A 23,457-nucleotide genomic window follows, 5' to 3' on the forward strand; every position below is an offset into this window, starting at 1 on the left:
AAAGCAGAGCAGAGTGCAGAGGGGCCCCAATGGCTATAGGTGACAAAAGGTCTGAGCAGTCTGTGGCGTTTAGCAGATGTTGTGCCAAGCATGAGAATTCTGCAGTAAACTAAAGAGATGTGGTCCCTGTGGTCTCAGAGCTTATAGTCTAATGGAAGAAAGGACTGATCACCTATATAACTTGAAAATGGTACCTGTGAAAAGTGCTATCAAGGTCTGTAGAGTGTGTACCCCTGGAATTGACAAAAGGATAACCAGAATGTCTCTTTTAAGTGACAAATCTGATCTATCTTCTGACCCTTCCAAGACTGCCCACCTCTCTTGGACTAAAACCCCAAATAATGATTCTGGCTGGTAGTCCTACCAGATGCTGCCACTGACCCATCTCTCTCCACTGTGCTTCCCACACTCTGCTTCCCTTCAGACCTTGAAAGGAGTTAAGTTCTTTCCACAGGCTGTTACACATGCTGGCCTGCAGCAGGCCTTCCTTTGTGCGTCTCCTAACGCCCACTATTTTAGCCCTCAGATCTGTCTTAAGAGCTCAACCTCATTCATGAATCGCAACAAAGACAAGGGTGGTGGACTGAGAATGGAAAGCAGGAAACTACTTTGGAGACTTGAAATATTTCAGGAAGGTGGTTATGATGACTTGACTAGGCTAATGACAATGCAAATGGAGAAAAATGGGTTGATTGCAGCTCTCTTTGATGTTTAGTTGACAAGACTTGGATATTGGGAATGCAGAGAGAGAAGAGGCAAAGAGGACCTCCTGATTTTGGAGGCTCATTTACTGAAATGAGGATGACAGAACAGATTGTCAGGGGTGGAGGAGGGAATTAAGCATGCAGTGCCTGTGAAACCCTTCAGTATAAATGGCAGGAGGTAGCCCCCCATAAGAGAACTGGGTGACAGATACAGAATTTGATAGCTTCCAGCACACAGATTGCATTTAGAGCCGTGAGAATGGTTGAGATATCTGTGGAGAGAGTACAGAGAGAAAAGAGCAAAGAGCTGCAGGCCCATGGCCCTGAGGACTCCAACATTTAGAGATCAGTTAGAAGGTAAACCAGTGAGAGCTAGGAGGGAGAGCCGAAGAGTCCTATGTTATGGAAGCCAAGAAACTCTTTTCCAAGAAAGGGGGATAATTTACTGGAACATGTCTGCTCTGGTCAGTCCTATAAAATGTCTATGAAAAAAATCACTGGAACCTAAAGATTTAGCTCAAGTGGGAGAGCATTTGCCTTACATGTGTTAGCCCTTGGGTTCTATGCCCAGCACTGATCTCCACCCCAACACTACAAAAAAAAAAAAAAGTGTGTATACACACACACACACACACACACACACACACACACACACACACACACATATTTGGCCAAAGTCTCTGGTTTTAGCAGGAGCTATTTCATTGAATGCTGGAGTGGAAACCACATTAGTGTGGATAGAAGAGTGGGTAGAAGGTAAGGAAATGGAGGAGGCAATGACAAAGGTAGTGTTTGTTAGAGCTTGGCCTTCAACAATATGGTATCCTCTAGCCATGCCTGTCTGTTTAAATTTAAATTCATTAAAGTTAAGTAAAATTTAAAATACATTTCCTTTGTTGCACTGGACATATTTAAGGTACTCAACAGGCACATGGCTATGGCCACCACGTTGGACAGCATAGATTAAGGACATCTCCATCACTCCAGAAAGTTTTTCTGGGTAACACTGTTCTAGAGAATGCTTGAATGCTGGTGAAAATGACCTAGTAGAGGGAGAGATTGAGGATACAACCCCACTACAAGGCAGGGTAAAGGGCAGGTAAGAATTGGATCCATGGGTAGGGACTGTTTTTTTTGTTTGTTTTATTATATTTCATTTTATTATAATTTCATTACATCTCATTTTATTGCAGAGCTTAGCCTTTCTTTTATGACAAATTTTCCCTCTTTAAAAAAAAAAAAACGGAAAAGGGGAGGATGGATGCAGATCTAGGTTTTATGATGGTAAGAGGAGAGAGTTGCCCTTTGGTTTTTATTTTTCTCCATGAAATAAAAGACCAGGTCATTAGCAAAGAGCAAAAGGGGATGGAAAGGGCTGAGATCCCATAGGAAGTTGGGTGCATCATGAATATCCATAATAATGAAGAGGAGAGTGAAGTTAGCACCGAAATGTGATGACTTTGTAGGCAGGGCTTACGGCCTACTTGGGAATCTACCGTGATTCCAGTTTTCCTACTTTTGTGATTTTTCTCAAGAAACACTCAACTGGAAAGCTGTAAGGGACGTTCATAAGGCAGACATTTGTAGATGGGGGCTGTGTGTAATGGCATAGATTAATATTGCTGAATTGGAACCCTTAGGGAGATGTAAAACTAATGGAGCTCAGCATGGTGAATCCAATCCAGACTTGAATTGAGAAATGCATTATTTGGTCCTGCAGTAATACATCATTATGCCTTTATGTGGGAATCACTGAGATTTTACCTCTGAAATACTCGAGTATGAGGCTGATCATAATCATTTGGAGAATTTGTGTAGCAGATTGTTGTTTTCTGTACTTCATATTTCGTCTTGTTCATTTTAAGTCTCAGCAGCAGCCCAGAATGTTAAGCCAATTTGCTAAATCTTCCCTGTCCTCTGAAAAATACTTAAATCCATTTATGTAACACAAGAGGATGAGATTATATGATGTGTTAGAATTTAATGCCTTCTTATGACATCAGTACTGAATACTTCAGTTCATCAGAAGAAAAAAAGCGCATTAGATTTTTAAAGTTTTAAAGTTATTGTGTGGATGTTCTGTAGAGGGACATGTACTTTGGATATATTTATATACCCAGATAAATGTTTCACTTTTATGCTACAAAATGCCTTGAATATATATTTCTTCTAATATTTATATTTAATTTATAGAGTATTAAGTAGGAAAATTTTAGCAATCCTTTGAATCCATAGTGTAGTCCCCAAAATGTGTAAATAATGTTACCATATCATGTAAAATTAGTTGTGCCTAATGCTAGAAATGAAACACTAGTAATTAGCAACTTACCTTTTAAATTCTTCCCCTTACCAGTTCCCTTAAACACATCCATTTCTCCATTACAAAGAGACCATCTTTCATTTCCAGGGAATGAAAGGTTAATATTTATAATGCTCTGAGCTTCAAGAATATAAAGCACTATATACAAATTTGTTATGTTATTTGAGCCCTTTTTTTTTAAGTCTCTAGGTTCAACCTTTTGAAATGAATTTAGTTCCTATGGAAACTTATTGCTGCTATAGATAGTGCCCTTATCCACAAGTGAAAAATAAAATCAATTCAGAGAATGATTTTATAATTTTATAACGTGGCTTGGGAAATGGACATTAGGAATATGTGTAGTTGTGCGCCTTGGCTGTTTTACTGGTTCATATTGGATTGTGTTCGAAAACAACCTTGCAAATGTCACCATCTGTGCTCCACTTGGAGGCCAGAATAGGTAAATAGAGATTTAGTAGAAGTTTCAATGGGTATTTTTTTCTCCCAATGCAACAAGTAGTAGCTTGTGAGAAGGCAAGGTATATGAGAAATATTTTGAAAGCAAAATTAGCTTCGGGAGGTGGAAGAGGTGGGAGGTTCTGGCTGGCTGCTAGGCAAGCCTGGCATTTTGCAGGCTATTCATTGAGAAGAATTTGTGTTGATAAGCATCAACAGGCGACAGTGAGGGCAGGGAGGCTGGAGACTGTAGTAATGGTGTATGCATGAAGCCATAGCTTAGCCCAGAGTGGTGATAGGGGAAAACGAAGAAGAGTTGAAGGCAAAAGCATTTCAAAGCAAGAACCAACTGTCTCAATGACTTCTTACATATAATATTATAATAGCAAAAGAACTGAAATTGAATGCAAAATGATGAGCTAACAGTATTGCTGTTGACGAAAAATGGTAGACAAATCTTGTCGGGATAAGAAAATGGAAATAACAGAATTGAACATATCCAGCTGATGCTTAGTGTAGAGTTCTCAATGGTAGAAGGACTCTGAGTGAGCCATCAGATCTAGCCCTGGCTCCAGACAGGTAGGATTACTATCTGGGTATTTTACAGAAGAACTGAAGTCCAGTGAAATCTAAACTCAGAGCTGCTGACTGGTGAAGAGAGTCTAGAAATCCAGTTCATGCAAACAGGAGCAGTAGGAGAAACACCAAAGAGGGAAGATTGACTTCATCAGGAACTGTGGAAGAACAGCAGGGGCCAAGGCCTGAGCTTTGGGAGTCATTGTAATTAATAATTGTAAGAGAATTAATTGTAATTCTCTTATAGTCAAGAGAGAGAAAGAGGTGGGGCAGGTGTGACTAAAAAGACAGAGAAGGAACTAACTTGGAAGAATTCCATGCATGGAGAAAGCTTTCAACTAGAATGTCCTGTTACACTTTACTCCCAATGCTTTGACCCCTGACTTCACTATTTGGCAGTTTCTCTATCCTTTTTCTCACAAGGTTACTGAGATGTTAAATCAGGACTTGTGCCAAACTTGTGCTGAAGGCTGATGTGTAGGGAGGCATTGAGTTATTTCCCAATTTACATTTTTGTCTTTGTGTAGTTTTTGCATGTGGGGAGTCTTGGGATTAAGTTTTCAATCAGTCTTCTATTTAGTACCACAAAACCCATGGAAATGGCATTACCATTAGAAATTGTGGGACCTAGGCATCTGGAGGGAAACAAACTTTCTCATAACAATTTTGCAGGAGCATACATCATGTATGTATATATGAGATATACCATTGCATTTTAGAAATTATTTCTTGATAAGCAGTACATGTACATAATAGAAAATTCAAATAAATTTCATATGCAGAAGTAAATCTCCTTCTTAACTCTGGACTACCTATCCAGCTCTCTTCCTTGGAAGCAACTGCTATTTCCAGTTGTATATTTTTTTCAGGTTTATTTCCTGCATATATTGACGCATAGATGTTATATGATTTTAAATTGAACTTGTATATGTCATGAGCTTATGTAGAATAAGTAATCATAGTTGATCAAAATCCATAAACTGCTATTTTTTAAGTGTATTTTATGCCAGGCTTTCTCCATTTTCCATTAACCATTAACCAACCATCAATTTGAGAGTACATCTGTCTTAGAGAGCAAGAAGGGGACTTGAGCTGAAAGTAGTGGAGACTGGGTACAAGTGTGACCTAAAAGCCATCAGCAAGTGCACAAAGGATCCCTGCCTTAGCTATGTTAATTTTATATAGAAGCAGGTGTATCATAGTGAGGAGTACAACTTGGGAGATACAGGAGGGAGCCTGGCATGCCACTCACCGGTACTGAGCGTCTCCATGATGTCCTCTGTGCCTGCCAGGTCCCAGGGTTTTGCACGGTAGCTTGGTCTCCCTCCAGCTTGCACTCTGCTGCCCTGTGCCCAGCTTCCACAGGAAAACCCTCCCTTTCTCAGGAACGGGCTTGCTCTCTGGGTTCCTCCTGCTGTTGGGTGATTCAGCCAACCTTTGAGGTTTCCCACCCAGCAAACCATTTCCTTCCACTCTTCCCCCACCTTACCAGCCTCATTTTAGAATATTCTTCACTGTGGACTTCTTGCTTGAGCCAAGAAATCTGTGTGCTACTCCTCAACCGCACCCTCTCTGCATGAACCACATCTTCCTCTCTGCACATCTTTCTTTCTTTAAAATTCTTGAAAATTCTTCTTTTTTACACAATCTGCCTCAACTGACCAACTTCTGAGCATACCCTTCTTCTTACTCTTAACTCTGTTTTATGGAAATGTGCTTGCAGAATGTGCCCTTGCTGAAAGTCTTTTGGCTCTTTAGCCTGTATATTAAAAAGGAGTCCATTAGTGGCGCCATTGCCTCTGGCTCTGCTTTCTCCCATCTTCTTTCACTGCCTACCCTCCTTCCCTTCCTTCATCTCTGGAATATATCTGCCTGCACCACCACGCACTGCCTAAGCCCTTCCCCTTCCTTCCTGAAATTCCATCATCTTATCTCAGGCTTTCCAGTCATCTCCAGCCAGATTCAATCCCCGCCATATATATTTCGCCATTGCCAGATGGGCCCCAATAAGGCAGCTCTCATGCTCTCATCTCCCGCAGTGCCCGGGCACGTGAAGGCTGTTGGACCCACCTAACCCACTGCCTCCATTTCTTTGCTGCCCATTTTCTTCTTTATCAGTTTCCTGCCATCTGGCTTCTGCCTTGTGCATTATGCTGCAATTCCTTCTCCAGATTGCTGGGAATCACATTCCATGGCCTTTTATCAGTCTTCATTCCTTTTGACCATCTTCTCTGTCACCAAACCCTGGTCTGTCCAGCCTAGCGATACAGCATTATGTTGCTGCTTCTCTCCATGCTCAGTTGTCCTCCCTCTCCATCTTCCTTCCCTGTCGTTTTCTGACACAGGCCATTCTCCAAGGCCCAGATTTGTTCTCTGCCTTTCCCCCACGTGTCCTGTGGGGGATTTGTACTGTGTGATTATAGACTTTCCCACAGGCTGAGCTCCAGCTGCACTTAAGATCCTGGGGCAGTGGGGACTCATTTCCACCGTGGCTTCCTGACAGTGCTTGAGCACTCTCATTCTTCAAATCCCCAAAGCCTAAGTCATGGTGTGATTCTCCAGCCCTTCCTCTTCTTTCCCTTCATGTCCTGTCAGTTACTATGTCCTTCCATTTTTGCTTGCTAGTGCCTCCATCTTGCCTGGCCAATCCCCTCATCAACATATTTCAACTTTAGCCAAGTACTCAGTGGCCAGTGGATCTCTACTTCATCCATCTGATTCGTTCACATCAGATCCACTTTCTAAGATGGTACCTGTATAACTTCACTCTTGTTCAGAAAGGCTGGTGGCCTGCCATCACCTGTGCAGAAGAACCTGAGTGGGCCATCTCTTATCGGAAGACTGTGTCCCAACCCCTCCCTTCTCAGGTCTGCCTCTCCCCACCTCCAACCCTCCACTTCAGCCAAGTTCCCTGAGCGTACTGGATGTGCCTGAGCCAGGATCTTTGCTCACATTGGCCCTCACAGATGTCCTCTGTACCTCTTACCATCCTTCCCTTCACCTAGGGGTCTCCTTTCTTCCAGGAACCCCCGATTCTATCCCCAAATAGAAGCAGTCCCTGCCTCCCTCCTCAGACCTGAAGTACCACCTACTTCCTTCCCTATTTCCTGAACACTTAGATTCCCTGTGACACCTGTGACCTCAAGGAGTGTATATCTTTCATAATAAGCTTTTGGGGGTGAATTTAATGTTCTCCTCCCCATTTTCTTCCTACACATCCTTTATGGCGTGGACACAGTGACCTCAACCCATATGGAATTCTACGCCTGGCAACCCTGCACCCGTGGGGAATTTCCTTTTTCTGTGGCATGTCTCAGTATCCTCCCCTTCCAATAATCAAAAGGGGTGGAAAATAGACAAAAGGCTTAACTCTGACCCCTTCCCAATAACTGCTTCCTTCCTTTCCTCATGTTTGACACTTAAAGGACCAGTCAGTGTGGGTAATTTTTTCCTTCACTTGTCACTAAAATAAATACATTTGCAGCTCTTTCTGTTAAGGGCACATTCCTTCCAGTGTGTATCTGGTATTTAGCTCTTGCTTTTTAAATGTAGTGGAAGAAAGAGTAACACCTAAAGGAGTGTAATACACTCTTACTACAGACTTAAATTTTGGTCTTAACCTAGTTTTTTAGGATGTGTCACAGCCCTCATTGAGATATGTGACAGTTTTTAAATTTTTCAAATTAGGCTGTTCTTAGCTTATCTTGGTATTAAAAGCCCTCTCTTAAATTTGATCCTAGCAGGAAAGAGGTAGGGGTACTGCTATGTCTTTTTATGCCTGGGTGACTCAAATGGAATTTCACCAAACTCAACCCTCAAGTCTCCTCTCAGCCAAGAAGGAGCATAAAAAAAATCATCCCAAAGGGTAATTCTTTTTGAAAAATTATTAAACACCTAGAAATAGAAGCTTGGCATGACTGTGTACCTGCACAGGGCACTGCTTCCCTACCCCTCAATTCACAAGAAGGTTCTGGGATTCTCTATTATGACAGCAGTTAAATTTCATTGACAACAATGACACAGTAAGGCCTATAGAGGTAAATATTTCTCCAAATGTGGAAGAGTTGTGTCTAGGAGGTTAGGTGTGATTTCATTAAATTTTCTCAGAAGGTCTTGGGTTTACTGCAAGTGTCCTCTTTCAAGAAAACCTGATAGATTACCAGGACTGGCGCTCCACACCTGGGCTCTACCAAGGCTACCCACTGCGGGCTTTCCAGTTCTCTCCTCCAAACTCAAGCACTGTCTTCAGGAAGGACAAGTGATGAAGGGAATAAGGCCCTTTCAAGAATTTGAAATTAAAGTTATCTTTGAGAACACGTGCCCAGTTTCCTTTAGTTCCCTGCTCTGGACCATGCAGTCTCCTCTTTCCCGTGTCCTTCCTAGTGAGTGGGTTGCTGTTCTCCGTCACCCCTCTCTTTTTATTCTCCAGCTGATCCAATATGGCCCCTGATGTCTTTTTTCCCTCCAGGATTTCCCTGTAATTCCCTGCTTCTCAGGTTTCTTCTACTTTCCCCAACTTATCCCAGTTCCTCCTATCTCCCTTATCCTCCAAATCTGGGCATTGATCCAGAGACAAATTATCCCATTTTCTCCTTGGCAACATCAGTCACAAGCCAGCCAGTCAAGTGCTGACAAAAGGCACTCCTACCAAGGAAGCAAGGAGGCTAAAGAGCATAGTGGCACCAACTGGAAGTCACCCCTAGAGCCCTCCTGACAAACTTAGCCTCAGCCTTCTTGTTGGTAAGTAGTAAAGTTGATTTCTGGCTTCTGCTTCTTTGTGGAGTCTCTAGTTGACTTAGAATTTTAAGCTCCTACTACAAACAGCTCCTCCCACCTCTCCATACCAAGCCTGTGTTAGCATGTGCATGAGCAAACACAAGGGAAAGCAGAAGAGTTTAGAAAGTTTATGGTCATGGAGGTATTCATAATTCAAGTTCAAAGTCTCTGACATCCAGATACACTGGACACCTGCTCCTGCTGGCTTGAAAGTTGGCTTATGAGGATCTTGAGGCCCGTCCTCACTGCGTTCACTGTGATGGATTTCTTTTCATCTGGAATCTGGTGTATTTGGCTGGGGTCATTTCTAAGACTAGACTTCTGTGTTTGCTCTGCAGCGTGTTGTTGATGTTGTTCCCTCTTGATCGGGTTATAAGACCCCGTGTACACTTCTGTCTCACCCTGCTAGACTAGGAACTGGCTGTCAGCAAGGATCACATTTCATTCATCCTCTGTCACAGTGGATGGCATGTAATGAATGCTTAATAATTGTCTTGGCTTAATCATATTTGTTGTGAGAGTGACTGAGTGAATGAAAGTGTGAATGAACCAGCCAGCTCCTCTTTTCCATCCTTGGAACACTTAGGAACATTCCAAAGTAGCAGTGTGGGGGAATGGAAATAACTCACAAAGCCAAAGGGCTAAAATAACTGAATCAATATCAACATAAGTCCAATGTATTATACAGAGACACATATTTAAAGAAAAAGAAATCTAAAGTTGATGCATTGTATATGCTTATGATTATCATGTTCTAAGTTGTCTAAACTATTTATAGTCAGGTGAGAGTAAATGCCATACTTTTCAATAATAATAATAATCCTCTTGGCCCTGAATCCATGATATTCTATTACTGATATATTCAAATAGGACCAATTTGTTGCATAGGATTACTTGGTCTCATTCACACATTGTTAAATCCCAAGGGGATTCGAATGTAACTTGTAGCCCTGAAATTTCTCCAGTTCCATGGCTTGCCTATGAAAAAGACAAAGAAAATACTTCTCCAAATGTTGAAATTCTTATAACCAAGGGCTGCTTCTGTGAACTGTGATTTTTTAAAATATTTTTTGTTTTAATTAGTTATACATGACAGTGGAATGCACTTTGATACATTGTACATAATGGAGTATAATTTCTCATTCTTCTGGTTATCCATGATGTAGAATCCCACCAGTTGTAACGTTATATATGTACATAGGGTAATAATGTCTGACTCATTCTACTATCCTTCCTATCTCCATGCCCCCTCCCCTCCCTTCAATCCCCCCTAAGCTAAATTGACTCTCTTCTTCCCTAGCTGCTCCACCCCATATTGGGAATTAGCATCTGCATATCAGAGAAAACATTCCGCTTAAACCAGTCCCAAAAAACCAAAAGCCAAATTTTTTTCTCTGATATGTGAATTGTGATTTTATCTGCTTCCACCGTATGCATGGCAGGAGATCCTGCTACTGCCACAGGACCATATAGAGCTGCTGCTGTGTCTCAGGCACTGTCAATTGTGAACTCAGTAGTGTCTGTTTTTACTGCAGCATTGTTGCCTGACATTTACTAAGCAGTAATGATATTCCAAGCATTGGTAAGAAGCAGGGGGGCTTAATGTCTAAATAAAGTCTCCCCACTGAGACCACAGTGCAGTATGGTAGCTGTAGAATTTTTGTCCAATGGGAAGACCTTGGGAGCTTAAGAAGACAGCATCCCTAGTTTGTCCTGAACGTGGTGTGATCTGGAAGTCAATTTGAGATCCTTCCAGATTGAGTTAACATTGACACTGACTCTTCTGTGTCCCTAAACTCTACATAATTTTTGCCCCACAGTCCAGATATCTTTTAGGTAAAGTAGAATTATTTTCTCCCATTGAAAGGTAAATATCGTGGTTTACATAACCCACATATGAGTCTGGAATACCATGATGTGGTGGAAAATAAAAATCAGCCAACTAATTTTTTTTTTTTTTTTTTTTTTTTTGCCTCACACCAGATGCCTGACTTCACAGATCTTTTCACCTGAATAACATATTTCTTGTCAAAGGTATTATTTCTTGGAGAATTTTTCTGGAAAAAAAATTTTTTACTAACATTAAATTGCCTTTAGCCTTGTGTCCTGTGATTTTAAGAGATTATTTATAAAACAAAACAGTAGGGGCTTTCATTCATTGGAGACTCGCAGAAAATGGTCCCATTTTTCTAAGTGCAAAATCCTAATGAGGGGCAGGAGCTCTCCAGCACTTTATTTGTGCTGGGTGAACCCAGGTAGCCTGATCCCATTTGGGTTTGGTGTGACTGGTGAGATGCCAAGAGGGGTTCTCTGTGAAGGAAGGAGCAAGAGCTGCCTCCTCAGACCCAGGCAAAGAAACTGTGTGTCCTAAGTCCCCAAGTGTTAGAGTGCACTGTCCTCTACTGACAGCCACCCACCAGCTAGTGTGTGGTCACATGCTACGAAATCCCCACACTGCCTCATTTTCCCAAGTACCTGGTATGATTGAAGGAGAATGAAAACATACTGCAAAGTTGGAAGTGTTTTGCTTACCTTTCATTTTGGTGTGTTGGTGATTACTTAGGGGAAGTGAAACCTATTGGCATAAGAACAGTGTGTCTGTGTTTAGAGAGGGTTGCATCCTCATAAGAGCTGGGATAGGTGAGCAGAGATCCTGGCTGGGATTTTTCTGGATTGAGGACTTTTACTCAGGATCCTAAAATCCAGGGGAACACTGTGCTTTCCTCTCCCTCCTTTCAGGTTACCTTTTATAGGTCCAGATTACCAAGTTGTGATTCTGACATCTTGTTCTTCAACTTACAGTTTAAAATGGTGAAGTATCTTCGGATAGATACTGCTCTGAAGCCTTGGGGTTTCAGGAGGAACTCTCTCTGTAGGCCTCCCTCTGTATCCAGGGGATGGTTCCAAAACTTCCAAGGACACTAATACTCACAGATGCTTAAGTCCCTTATGTGAAATGGCTTAGTATTTGTATGTAATCTGCACATGTCCTCCTTTTATACTTCAGATCATCTCAAGATGATTTATAATGCCAAATACAATGCAAATGCTGTGTAAGTAGTTGTCATACTGTATCACTTAGGGAATAATGACAAAAAAAAAAACTGAATGTGTTCAATACAGACTCAATTTCTTTTTCAAATATTTTCTGAAATTGGCAATACACAGATATGGAGGACTGGCCATACTCTTGTAATCACCCAAGATGAGTCTGTTGGTTGTGTGACCAGTGTTCCTTATGGTTGATGATCTGCTGTCAGCTTGACTGGTTTATTGAGTTAAGCACTGGTCCAGCTGTACTCAAGGCCAGTGTTCCCATCTTTGATGACAGTGGAAGTCCTTGGCTTTTGTTGTGTTGTGATGATAATGACATAGTTAACATTCATTATTTTTAGTAATAGTTGTTTATGAGGGAAAATCTCATCCATTTTTATTTTATTTTTTAGGAAATTAGTTCACAAAACGTACGTGCAAACAAATGGAAACAAAAAAAGCAGGCACCTTTGGAAGAAATTTGCCCTTGAAAGCATAATTATGAAAATTTGATTACATCCCAGATAGAAACATCATTAATGAAATGGTTAGCAGTTATTAGGAATGTGAGAAATGCTTGAAATTGTTTTTCAATCTTGCATTTTTAGAAAAAGGCTGCTTACATTTTATTCTGAACATTTGTATATAGAATACTGAAATATAAAGTAAAATAAAAATGAAAAAATTAATAGGAGATAATAAATACATTTTAGATATTTTTCTTCCTTTTTATTACCTTATAGTGGTTTTATTATAATATGAGCAACGTGCTTAGCAGCTTTAGTTTTATGTTTTGAAAGAAAAGCAGAAATCCTGGCCACTGGGCTTAACATGTAATGAAGAGTTTAGTACAAAATAAAATAAGAGATTCTGCATTGTGCTGTAGGAATTAGATTTAAAAGATCTGACTCCAGAGCTGTGTTGTATGCCTGCTCTTCACGTGTTAGATGTGGTTTTAGGAGACTGCCTGACCTCCTGAAGGATGCATCATTGGGCCCTGTTTAAAAATGAGAATTTTCCTTTCAGCACCAACCATTTTCATTAATTCTCCCTCCCTCCCTCCTTACCTCCTTCTCTTTCTCCTAGTAGTTCATTATGGTATCTAGAGAACTCTCTCAGATACTTACTGGTCCAAATACATGGAAAGGATCTTTTTTGCATGTGCCTGCACTCATAAGGAACGATTTCTGTGTTCCTGCGAGCTTTAGAAATTGTGGCTGCTAACTGATTGTCATTACGTGACTTCTTTCACCTTCTGAGTGAAGTGTGGTATGAGAAGAGCTATCTCCATATTTTTTTCCTTCTCTGAAGTTACCTTATTATACTTGCCATTTATATTAGCAGAACTAAAAAGATGGTAAGTAGTTTCCTTGAAATTTAAAGCTCAGACCCACATCAAAGAAGAGTCTAAGACATGAAAGTAGGAGAGACATCAGTGAAACCAGCGATGGCTGTAAAACAGATACCTAAGTAGAACTGTATCGGAGGGTCGTAAGAGGAGACTTCTGAATACTGTTTAACTCAGCTTCATTTTTCTTTGACCAATTAATTCAACTTATAAGAAATCTCCTAAGGAAAGAATCAGAAATGGTAGTAATAATCCATCAGGTTATGTGAAATACTGAAAAATTAGAAATAGCCTAAATCGATATTCTTTTTCTTTTCTCTCTTTTTCCAAAGTTTCTATAAAGGACCTGTCAACTATAATGAGAAAAATTCTTGGGTGTGTTTTCTTCAATGCCTTTTACGTGAATATTACCATTGAACGTTAACCAAAGGGGCGAAACAGTTTTGCTGGCTACAGACTCCCACCAGGAATGCTTCTTTGGATTCGTTTTTTGGGCAGACCTTGGTTCTCCAGTGTTGCCTTCATGTGATGAACTGGTTCGGCCACAGCTGCCCCCTGGGAACGGGGAAGGTCAAGCTGAAGACAGGCTTCTAGTGGGAATGAGGAGGAGAAAAGCATCTGGGAGTGAAAGGGCAGGAAGAAACAAAAGAGCCATGCATAGGGTGGGTTCCACTGGAAGCCCCCCAAAATGTCAGCAAACTAGGAAACAGGATTGTTTTTGGCGTTGTTGATGTATATTTCTTAAAGATTGACTTTATTCTACCAGTAATTCCTTTTTGCTAAACTCGTTTGTTCGTTTGTTTGTTTTGATAGCTATTATGTCTTATTATTCTGAGCTCTCTAAAACTGTATTTCATCTTCCTCTCTACAGCCTCTCCATTGCTTTGTTGAATCTTCCTTACATGCAAGGAAATCGAATTGTTTTAATGTCCTTTGCAACTAAGATTTAATTTTCCTTCTTAGATATCTTGAAATTCTGCCTTTTGTTATTTTTGCTTAATAATGGCTTTTTCCATCAGCAGGAATGAAAGCAGTCAATAAAAGTCCATTGCCGACTCTATGATTACACAGAGGGTTTACCATAATGCATATTGGAAATGTCTTTGAAACCCTTTTCCTGAATGGAGGGTGCCATGGCTTGTGCTTTTATGGCCTTCTAATGCTAGACGGTAATCTCATTTAGCATTTTCCCAAAGTGAAAACAGTGCATTAGGGCAGCCTAACAAGCATGGCAGATCAATACAGAGGCAGAGCTTTACCCTTACAGATTAATCCAAGGAGAATGTACCAGAGTCTACCCCAGGAACTGGGGGACAATTATGCTGATTTCCACCACTTTCCCCCCGTCTACTATCTAATCGTCAATACAGGTTGAAACATACAGAGAGGATTTCAGATGATCGCTGCACTCACACTCATCCAAACAGACTACCAGGCAGGAAGTCAGGGGCCCTGGAAGCAAGCAGTAGTATTGATTTGTGGTGATAAAAGTATATTTTGACGCATTTCAAATCATAAATAACTCATGGACTTCAACTTGCATGAATAATAGCTCAGCTCAGGGTAAATGCTTATATACAATTTATATTACCTCTTTCTAAGGAGCCCACAGTTTAGATGAATTATCCCATTGCAAACAGCCTTTTTTAAGGTAAAAAATACATACACAGTGTCTTCTTTCTGGTGTGCAGTGTGTGGATGCTCACTCTTCTGGCCTTTTCCTCTCCATACTGGGGAAGGGCCATGTATCTGATCAGGTTTTTCCTAAGTCTTCCCTCTCCACCCTTCTTCCCACTGACTTTAAATCTAAGGTACATTGGAGACACATCAAGTTGTGAGCACTCAGGTAGAATGAAGTTCTGCTGTGAACTACTAGAGTAGTTATCATTAGCCCTGTGTTTACTAGATTCAGCTGACCTGATGCTAATCATATTTTATTCATCCAGATGCAGGTCTTGCTATGAACAGTCAGTGGTATCTGCACCTGTGCTCTTGGAAGCACAGCTAACTCTTTTAAATGCTGGTGTTCCCGGTAGAAGATTAGGGAGGTCTGTGTCCAGAAAAATCCACAGACATCTGAACTTTGAAATCTTAGAAAGAATTGAAACTCCTGGGATTGGGCTTAACTTCTCTTCTTGCTATTTGACCAAACAGTAAAGTAATGAATGAAAAAGTAAAAGCAATTTATATAAAATTTGTAAGATTATTTTTTCCCCTGTACGTCTGCTCTTTGGAGAGTAGTGGGAAGTAAATTCCCTTAGGTACCAGTAGCATAGTTTGCATTTCTATTCTGGCAAAATATATATTAGCTTAGTGTGTTGGATAAAAGTAATGAGGAGACAAATCATCACCCAGGGGTTTCCTTATTGATGGGAAATATTCCCTGTGTCCTCTAGGGGTTTTTTAGAACCCATTAAATTTGAAATAATGTGATTTCAAGATTATATGGAAATAAAAAATTTAAATTTCAAAGACAGAACTGATAAGAAAGACTGGAAGCATTTTGTGTTAAACAAAACTAATTTTAAAAAATGAATTCCTAGATTAAAAGTGATAATTTAATGTATTTTCTCCATGTACATTTAGTTCTTATAATCCAAGTACCCCTACCATTATTAATAAGAATATTTTATTTTTGTTTGTGTAATTCATTTGGCTTGTTTTGTTATTATTTTTCAAGTGCATATTATAAACTTTTTGGAAACATTTACATTTTGGAAAGCATATTCCCTGAGAATAATTAACTAAAATCTGAGATATGTGAGTTGCAAACTTTTAACCCAGGGAATTTTCAAGTGTTTTCCTTCCACTTGTTTGTACTCATTCAACAGATTAATTGCCATACTTCCTTAAAAGGTATCTATATCTAAGAGGTGAGGTTACACACACAAAAAGGCACAGTCCTGCTTGGAATTTGCATTCTAGTTAATGTAGGCTAGCACGTGGCACTGGATCATACTAGTCAGTCACTGTATAGTGAGAGAAGTGATGGGGATCAGTGGGTCACCATAAGGGAGTGTGGACTCCAGGGAGGGGAGAGCTAGTGAAAGCTGCACACAGAAGGCTGCACTGGAGCAGCTGGAAGATGGGGAGATATTGTGCAGATTCATAGGTGTGCGTGGGTGATTTGGGCGCAGAGCATTTCCAGCTCAAGAGCATGAGCAAAGACATCAGAAGTATATGCACCAAACCCAAATGTGGTTTGTCCAGGCTGCAGTGGTGTGCAGGTGGGGATGGAGACAAAGGAGGAGGCAGAAATCTAATCAAGAAGGACTAAGCCTGTTGGCCTTGTATTTTATTTAAGAAGTAGTAAGGAAAGACACTGACTCAGATTTATATATTAGGAAGAACACTCTGGAAGTCATGTGGAGGCAGGAGTAGAGAGGAAAAAACTGAGAGATCAGTTTGGAGGTCATTGCTTGAATACAGGACATAAATAATTTGGAACTGCAGTAATGGCAGTGAGCATGGAGAAGAAGGGCCAGACTGCTGGTCCTACTTCGTGACCTGCTGGATGTGGGGATGGGAGAGAGACGTGAAGGCTCACAGGTTTCTGACTTGGCAGGCAGGGCTACAGAGTACCCACACCATTCACAGGAATTTGGGGTTTAGATTTAGGAGAGAAGATTATGGTATCCAGAGCCCCTTGGAATGGTATTAATCAATGAAACTAAATTCCTAATATTCATTAAGTCTATGTGCATTTTTTCATGGGAATAATTTCATTGTGCTTCTTTAAAATTTTAAGAGAATTATTTCATTAAACATTTTTCTGTATTTACATCTTATTTAATAATTATATATTCTTTAACCTCTGTCATTATTGTGAATGAAGACCATTTGTCTCACTTAGTCCCTGTTTTTGTTTCCAGGCGGTATGAGTATCATCCAGTCTGTGCTGACCTGCAGGCCAGAATCCTCCAGTGTTACCGCCAGAATAGCCACCAGACCCTCAGCTGCTCTGCTCTGGCCAACCAGTACATGCACTGTGTCAATCATGCCAAACAGGTGAGTGTGGAAGCCAGGCCAGGTGGGGTACCAGGAGAACAGAAAGCCCACTGTCCTTGGGCAGCGTTAAGGATTCACTATATAAGAAACACGTTATAAACTCAAGCCCTCCTCATCAGGAATTACTGCGAGATCATCCACCCAGATCATCCTAGGAAGAGTCCAGATTCTCCCTATGTTCAACTTATTTACATGCAGTGGGGGAAACGCTATATACTTCTTTCATTTGCCCTGAAAACCTTTTGCTTTTAATAATTATATGCTCAAGGTCATTGTCTCACATTCCAAGGTCACTATTCAAAGCCAGCAAAGAGGAAGGCTTTATAAATTAGGGGCCAGATAGTCTTGCAGAGAACCTTGTTTAAAGAAAACAACAGCACAATCAAAGAAACCTGCCGTTCAATCACTAGTTGATCCTTCCACTGGTTGTTTGAGTCCACTCAAGAAAGGAAAGGGAGACTGGAGATGGGATTTAAGAAAGAATTTCCTTGCTTTCATATACCATATTCTTCTTTTGACCCCTCATCTCAGAATAACATGATGTGCACAGAACGTGTAGTTGCTCTAATTTATGTACTTTAGAAAGTTAATGATAACCCTAAAGCAAATTAACAATGCCAACAGGTCATGTAATTGCCTGTCATTTAACTGCTTTAACAGTTGGATGTAGGTGGTTCTGAGAGACAGAAATTATTGGAAACTTTGGTTCTTTTTGCTGACAAGCTCCCTAGAGTTGACCTTCTAACCCAACTAAATCTAGTGTTTGAGTTACACAGCATGCCTTTCTGCAGTCCAATTTGTTGTAGTTATAATAATAACATTTAGTGTAAATTTCTCACACTCTATAAATATCTGGTGGGAGGGTTGGTATTGTCTGGGTGACTGGAAAATAACAGTCACACTAGTGGAAAAAATATAATCAAGATTAAAAGCCTATGTTGTCTTTCAGAGCCTGGGGTTTGTGGCTTTTGCTTCTTGCTTCTAGCAACTTGTGTACCTCTTAATATATGCCAGGGATTCTTGTCTTTAAGAGTCTTTGGTAGAGGTGATGTCACTAACGTTAAGTTAGTACATTTTATTTGTCAAATTACATAGAGAGAAATGAGAGGGAGGAGGGGTCAGGGATATGAAAGATGGTGGAATGAGACAGACATTATTACACTTATGCATGATTACACGAATGGTATGACTCTACATTGTGCACAACCATAGAAACGAAAAGTCGTACTCCATTTGTGTACAGTGAATCAAAATGCAGTCTGTAAAAATAAAAAATAAAAAAAAAAGAAACAAATAGAAAAAAAAAAAACCAGCTCCGATTTGCTCTCAATGAACTCCAACCTTCAATATTAATAGTACTGGAAGCACTTGAGACTGGTTGGTTGACTCATGGATTTTTCAAACTTGATAATAGTGCCTTATTGAGAAGCAGCTGGGGAATCAAGAAAGAATGGCCATGACAAAATGCATGTTTCAGCTGCGCGTCTGAGGCACACACCTGTTTCCACAGCGTGATTTGTAACTTTACCGATGGTGGTGACTTGTGAGGGCAACTCCCTTCCGCCTGCCTCACTTTTGTGGAATCCTCCACGTGTGGTTCCATGGGATCAGTGGGACACCTTTTAGAATAAAGCAAAATTAACATGATAAAGTCAAAAATACCACACAATGCAATAAAGTTAGAATCTGGGAGAACTGAGTTGGTATCATATCCATGCCCAGCATTTGACAGGTGCTGTGACCTTGAGCCTTCATTTTCTCATCTGTGAATTGGGGTAATGTGATGATTACATTGATACAACGTTTTCAATAAATCTTCTTTTCCCCTTCTTTCCTCAGTTGTAGACTTTCAAGCTGAAATGAAATAGATCAGTCAAAAAGCATTACATCATTACTAGTGACTCCCAGAGAGACCTTCCTCCCCGTTCCTGCCCAGTCTGCCTATCATTTAGTATTATTGGTGGTCAGATATTTGAAGCGCCTATTGTTTTCATGGCTCTTATATTCAATTAATAGGAAGTTTATAACATAAGGTAATATTAAAAAGATAAAATCCACAAAACCTTTATCCTAACACCAGCAACACTGAAATGAGCAAGAACCAAGAAACTTACTACATTATATTTCTGCAGTACTTAGGATTTCGAGGTCATTTCACATCCATCCTATGACTTGTTTTTTATGACAACCTGAAATGTAAATAGATGGTTTTATTGTCACCATTTTACAGTTGAGAGCATTGAAACCCAGGGAAGTCATGATGGTAAATTTAACAACTAGACTGAGAGGTACCTTGCCATAAAAACAAATTTCAAAATAAATTAAGTAGTGTTTGGTTTTTGAGCAGAAAAGTGTACGAAGGGACATCCATCATCCGCTAATACAGAAATAAGACAACGAGGGAAGATGAGAGCGTAACGATAAAGCAAGGGACAGGAGCACGGATAACCTGGTGAGGTAGTAAGAGTCTGAGGGTCAAAACAGGGGAGCGAGATGGTAGTGCCCTGGTCACAGGGCAGCATGCACTGCCCCCTTGGAAGATCACACAAGATGGCAGGAGGAGCTCACATCGGAATTTCACGAGGAGTTACTTTCCGTCTGATCCCAGGTTGTCCTTTTGCTCTTAGTGAAGTTGGTCTCACTTCATGGTCCCTACTCTGCTTCTTGGTTGGAAGAGACCGTGGCAGTGCGTGTGGTCGTCACTGCCTGTTGTGACAGTTCCTGGTGGCCAACTCCCCTTCTCATGTTTCCTGTTCGATCCAGAGACCAGTGTGGACATGTGAACACGACAGCAGCCCATTAGGAGTGTTGTCCATTTCCGACATAGTGCAAGGGTTTCCCCCATGGAATAATCCAGCGCCAAATCCCCTGCACTTCTGGATGACTCACAAGATTGGGCTTTCACAGCTTCCCTGGGGCATGTCTTAGAGACTAATAGATTTTACTGGTAGGAAAATTTCCGGATGTTCCTTAGCCTTACTTTTCCTTTCTTCTTATTCATCTACTTATTCACATCAATCTTCAGCTGTTCTTAAACAATTCCTCATGGGTTGACATGAGACATTTAGACTGTTATTTCCAGTATATTAAGTTATGTGTTCTTCATAAGGGTAAAGAGATTTTAAATTGCTCTAATTATTAATTCTAAGACTTAAAAGCTACCGGTTAGCTAAGATATGCCATTTATGGGGAAGAACATCGATTGACACAGACTTCTGTGTCTTTTATTTCTTGTGTCTGCTTAGCCCTGTAACTCTCTTAAGCTCCCCAAGATTGAATTATCTTGTTTTACCTTTAAAATCAGGTTCCCATTCACTCTTTCTACTCCTGCCTTCCATGGGACTATGGGGTGGAGGAGTTAATAGTATCTATCTACTAGTGGACCTAAATAGGCCCAAGTTCTATTTTAAAAGGCTGGAAGAGTGTAGAAAAGATTGGCTTCCAAACCTGCATTGCTCTGCTCCCTGCAACACCCACTGCCTGATACTTACTTCCAGAATGGGCCCACTTTGAGGGATGGGAGTCTTTAAGTATTTCAGTTTTTCCCCAACCCTATTGATTGCTATTGATGGGAAGGTACCAAAGCTTTGTGGATTCTCGTGAAACATTCTCCGTTCACCAGAGGGTAGAGTTATTAGAAAATGTTGTTGCTACCATCCTAAACTAGTTATGGTGTCTGGAGCTTCAGCTTCTTCTGGGGTGAATTGTGGATTTGAAGTAGGTGATCCTTGAGGGTCTTCCAGCTCCATTATTTTAGGACCGGGTCTCCTTTCATGAATGAGACCAAGAGGCAGGACGTAAGCACGCATGTTCACAGACACACTCAGGCGGCATGTGTACAAGCAGCACCCGTACTTTCAAGACCTTCAGTTTTTTGCCTGGGCCTCTTAGATTTTGCTGTCAGCCTTTAACTTTCACCCAGGAAGAACAGTTGCACTTGTGACTGGTCTGCTAGCTGCCTGTCCTCTCGTGACTACCTACTCTTTCCTTGAGTTCATGCTCCCTTAAGAAACCTAGGTGGCAGAACAAATGGGGAGTGGGTAGAAATAGTTTCCCAGTTCCTCCAATGTCAGCCAAGTGAAAAACAGCCATCTGCATGCTGCTAGAAGACGCAGCCTGCCCGCTGATGAGCTCCATTAGAAAATGTGGGCAACCTCCAGCCAGCCCAGGCCTGGCTTGCACTGTGGTGCTTCTTACCTTATGAGGTAGGATCCATGGGAGGCAAGAGAGTTTGGAAATGGAGTGAGAAGCCAGGATCAGAAGAACCAAGGTCGTACTAGGACCAGAAGTAAGTACAGACCCCTGGAGATGATCAGAGAGAAGTGTGGTGTTTGCAGTCAGAAATGCGGTAGTCCTGAGTCCAGAAACCACAGTAGAGGTTTAAGCTGGTGAGCAGGAGTGGATCAATCGCAGTCAGCTCAGCTCAAGGAAGCACCAAATGGGACATCTTGTAACTGAGGCAAGGCCCCTTCCTCTTTGGGGAGGTCAGAAAGGAACCTAACTACAGGGAGAAGTGTGGGGTCGAAACCCTGATACGTAAGGCTGCATCTCAACGTGACGTTACTCCACCCCAAGGCTCGTGCCACGTAGGCCTTCCTATCTGAAATGTAAATGGCATCTCCAAAACGGAAGAACTCAAGGTCAGTGCTGTGAAAGATTTTATCCCAGCCAATTTATTCTGAAGGTTCAGATATTTCCTTTTTTAGTTTGAGTATGAAGACCTAAAAACACAATAGTAACCATTGCTTAGAAATCACGGTTCTTGAAACCCTGGCTCCAGAGCAGGCTGTATTTTGTGATTGTTTTCAGATGGAGCCTGTGTGACCTGCTAATGTTTTAGTAGACCAGGCTGTTGGAGCTAGAAGGACTTGAAGATCATGTCACCCGGCCTCTTCTTTTCACTTGCACAATTCACAGTCACAGTATAAGTGATCTGTAGGTATAGCAGAGCCCAGACCCAAAGTTTGCTCTTGGTTCCAAACCCAGAGACCTTTTCCCTGTCGTATCAGACCGGCAGTGTGGGTAGACTTCACAATGATCTGGGAAGTTTGTTTCAGGTGCACATGCCCAACCTCCCTGGAGATTCTGATTTGGAAGGTCAGCCATAAGGCCTGGGTCCTCAACTTTCCCCAGACCCTCAGGAGACTACTCACAAGACCTGAGAAGTGTAGCTCCAGGTCCATTGGCCTGGACTGCACTGAAGGTCTTCAGCCTTTCAGAGATCTTGCTGGTTGGTGTTTTCCCTCTTTCAGAGATGAGGACTGTCATTACCTACCTTTTCAAGCCATCTGGCAGTAGTCTAATCCTAGAATACATCCTTGGCCTCAGGAACAAACTAGAAGAAGTTTTCTTCTCCCCTCTTGGTTCCACTGAAAATGTAGGTGGTCCTGCGTGAGGAGCTACTCCTGGTATTCCTGGGCAGGAGCAAGGGATGAGCACTGAGCCAAGGTGACACAGTCACAGTGTGGCCACACCCTCCCTCGTTCATCTCTGCTGTCTCCAGGGACCTGCTCCGCATTGGGGGACGGGGGCCTTCTAAGGCACACAACACCCACCTTCAGAGAGCACAAAGAGAAATGCAGAAGGTGAACTTGGTGGGGAGGCCCATGGGAACCTGCATCTGTTGTGTCCAGGGCCTTGTTTATCATCATCGCCTAATGACATTTATTAATCTCCTGGCTGGGCTGCTGTTCACAGGATGACACACGGGCATTTCATAATAGATCTGCCACCCTTCTGTGGGGCAGCCCTCCAAATCTGGAGACACATCAAAGCAAACTAAATTGCAAACTTTAAATTTGTTACCCCAGCCTCTTCCAGCACAGAAATCCTTTTCTAAACTGCTTTCTGAAAGTAATGGTTTGCTTTATGACATGTTCTCTTTTTTTAATCTGAGTTTAATAGAAGAAATATTACCATGGTAATAGATTTTCATTTTTCTTAATAGGTATTTCTTTTCCAGCGCTCAACCTTCAGGAGTTAGAACTGCAGCATGTTTGTGTTTTGTCTGTTATTGCAGCAAGTTGTATAAACAGTTAATTACTTGTAACTTAATTTGAATATTACACAGAGCATTTGTCATAGAAGATCTAAAACCAGATCCAGACAAAGGAAAGTTTACTTGTGTTTCCTCCAAAGCGGGAAGAACAAAGAGCAGCCCTGGCTGGGGGAAGAGACAGACATTGAAAACAGGAAGTGAGTGGACCAGTGTTCAGCAGGGGAGGAACAGTGCAGGGCCTGCAGGCGAAGCCAGCTTT

General features: G+C 41.3%; 1 protein-coding gene across 1 annotated transcript in view; it reads left to right on the forward strand.

Moving 5' to 3' along the window:
* The window catches only part of CHCHD3 (coiled-coil-helix-coiled-coil-helix domain containing 3), a 258,741-nt gene that overhangs the window by 233,116 nt on the left and 2,168 nt on the right, over nt 1–23,457 (forward strand). The window contains exon 7 of the mRNA XM_079150209.1: nt 17,065–17,200. Coding sequence (XP_079006335.1) covers nt 17,065–17,200 — 136 coding nt within the window. The remainder of the gene's footprint in view (nt 1–17,064; nt 17,201–23,457) is intronic.

This window comes from Sciurus vulgaris (genome assembly GCF_902686455.1).
Source record: "Sciurus vulgaris genome assembly, chromosome: 8".
Classification (NCBI taxonomy): Eukaryota; Metazoa; Chordata; class Mammalia; order Rodentia; family Sciuridae; genus Sciurus; species Sciurus vulgaris.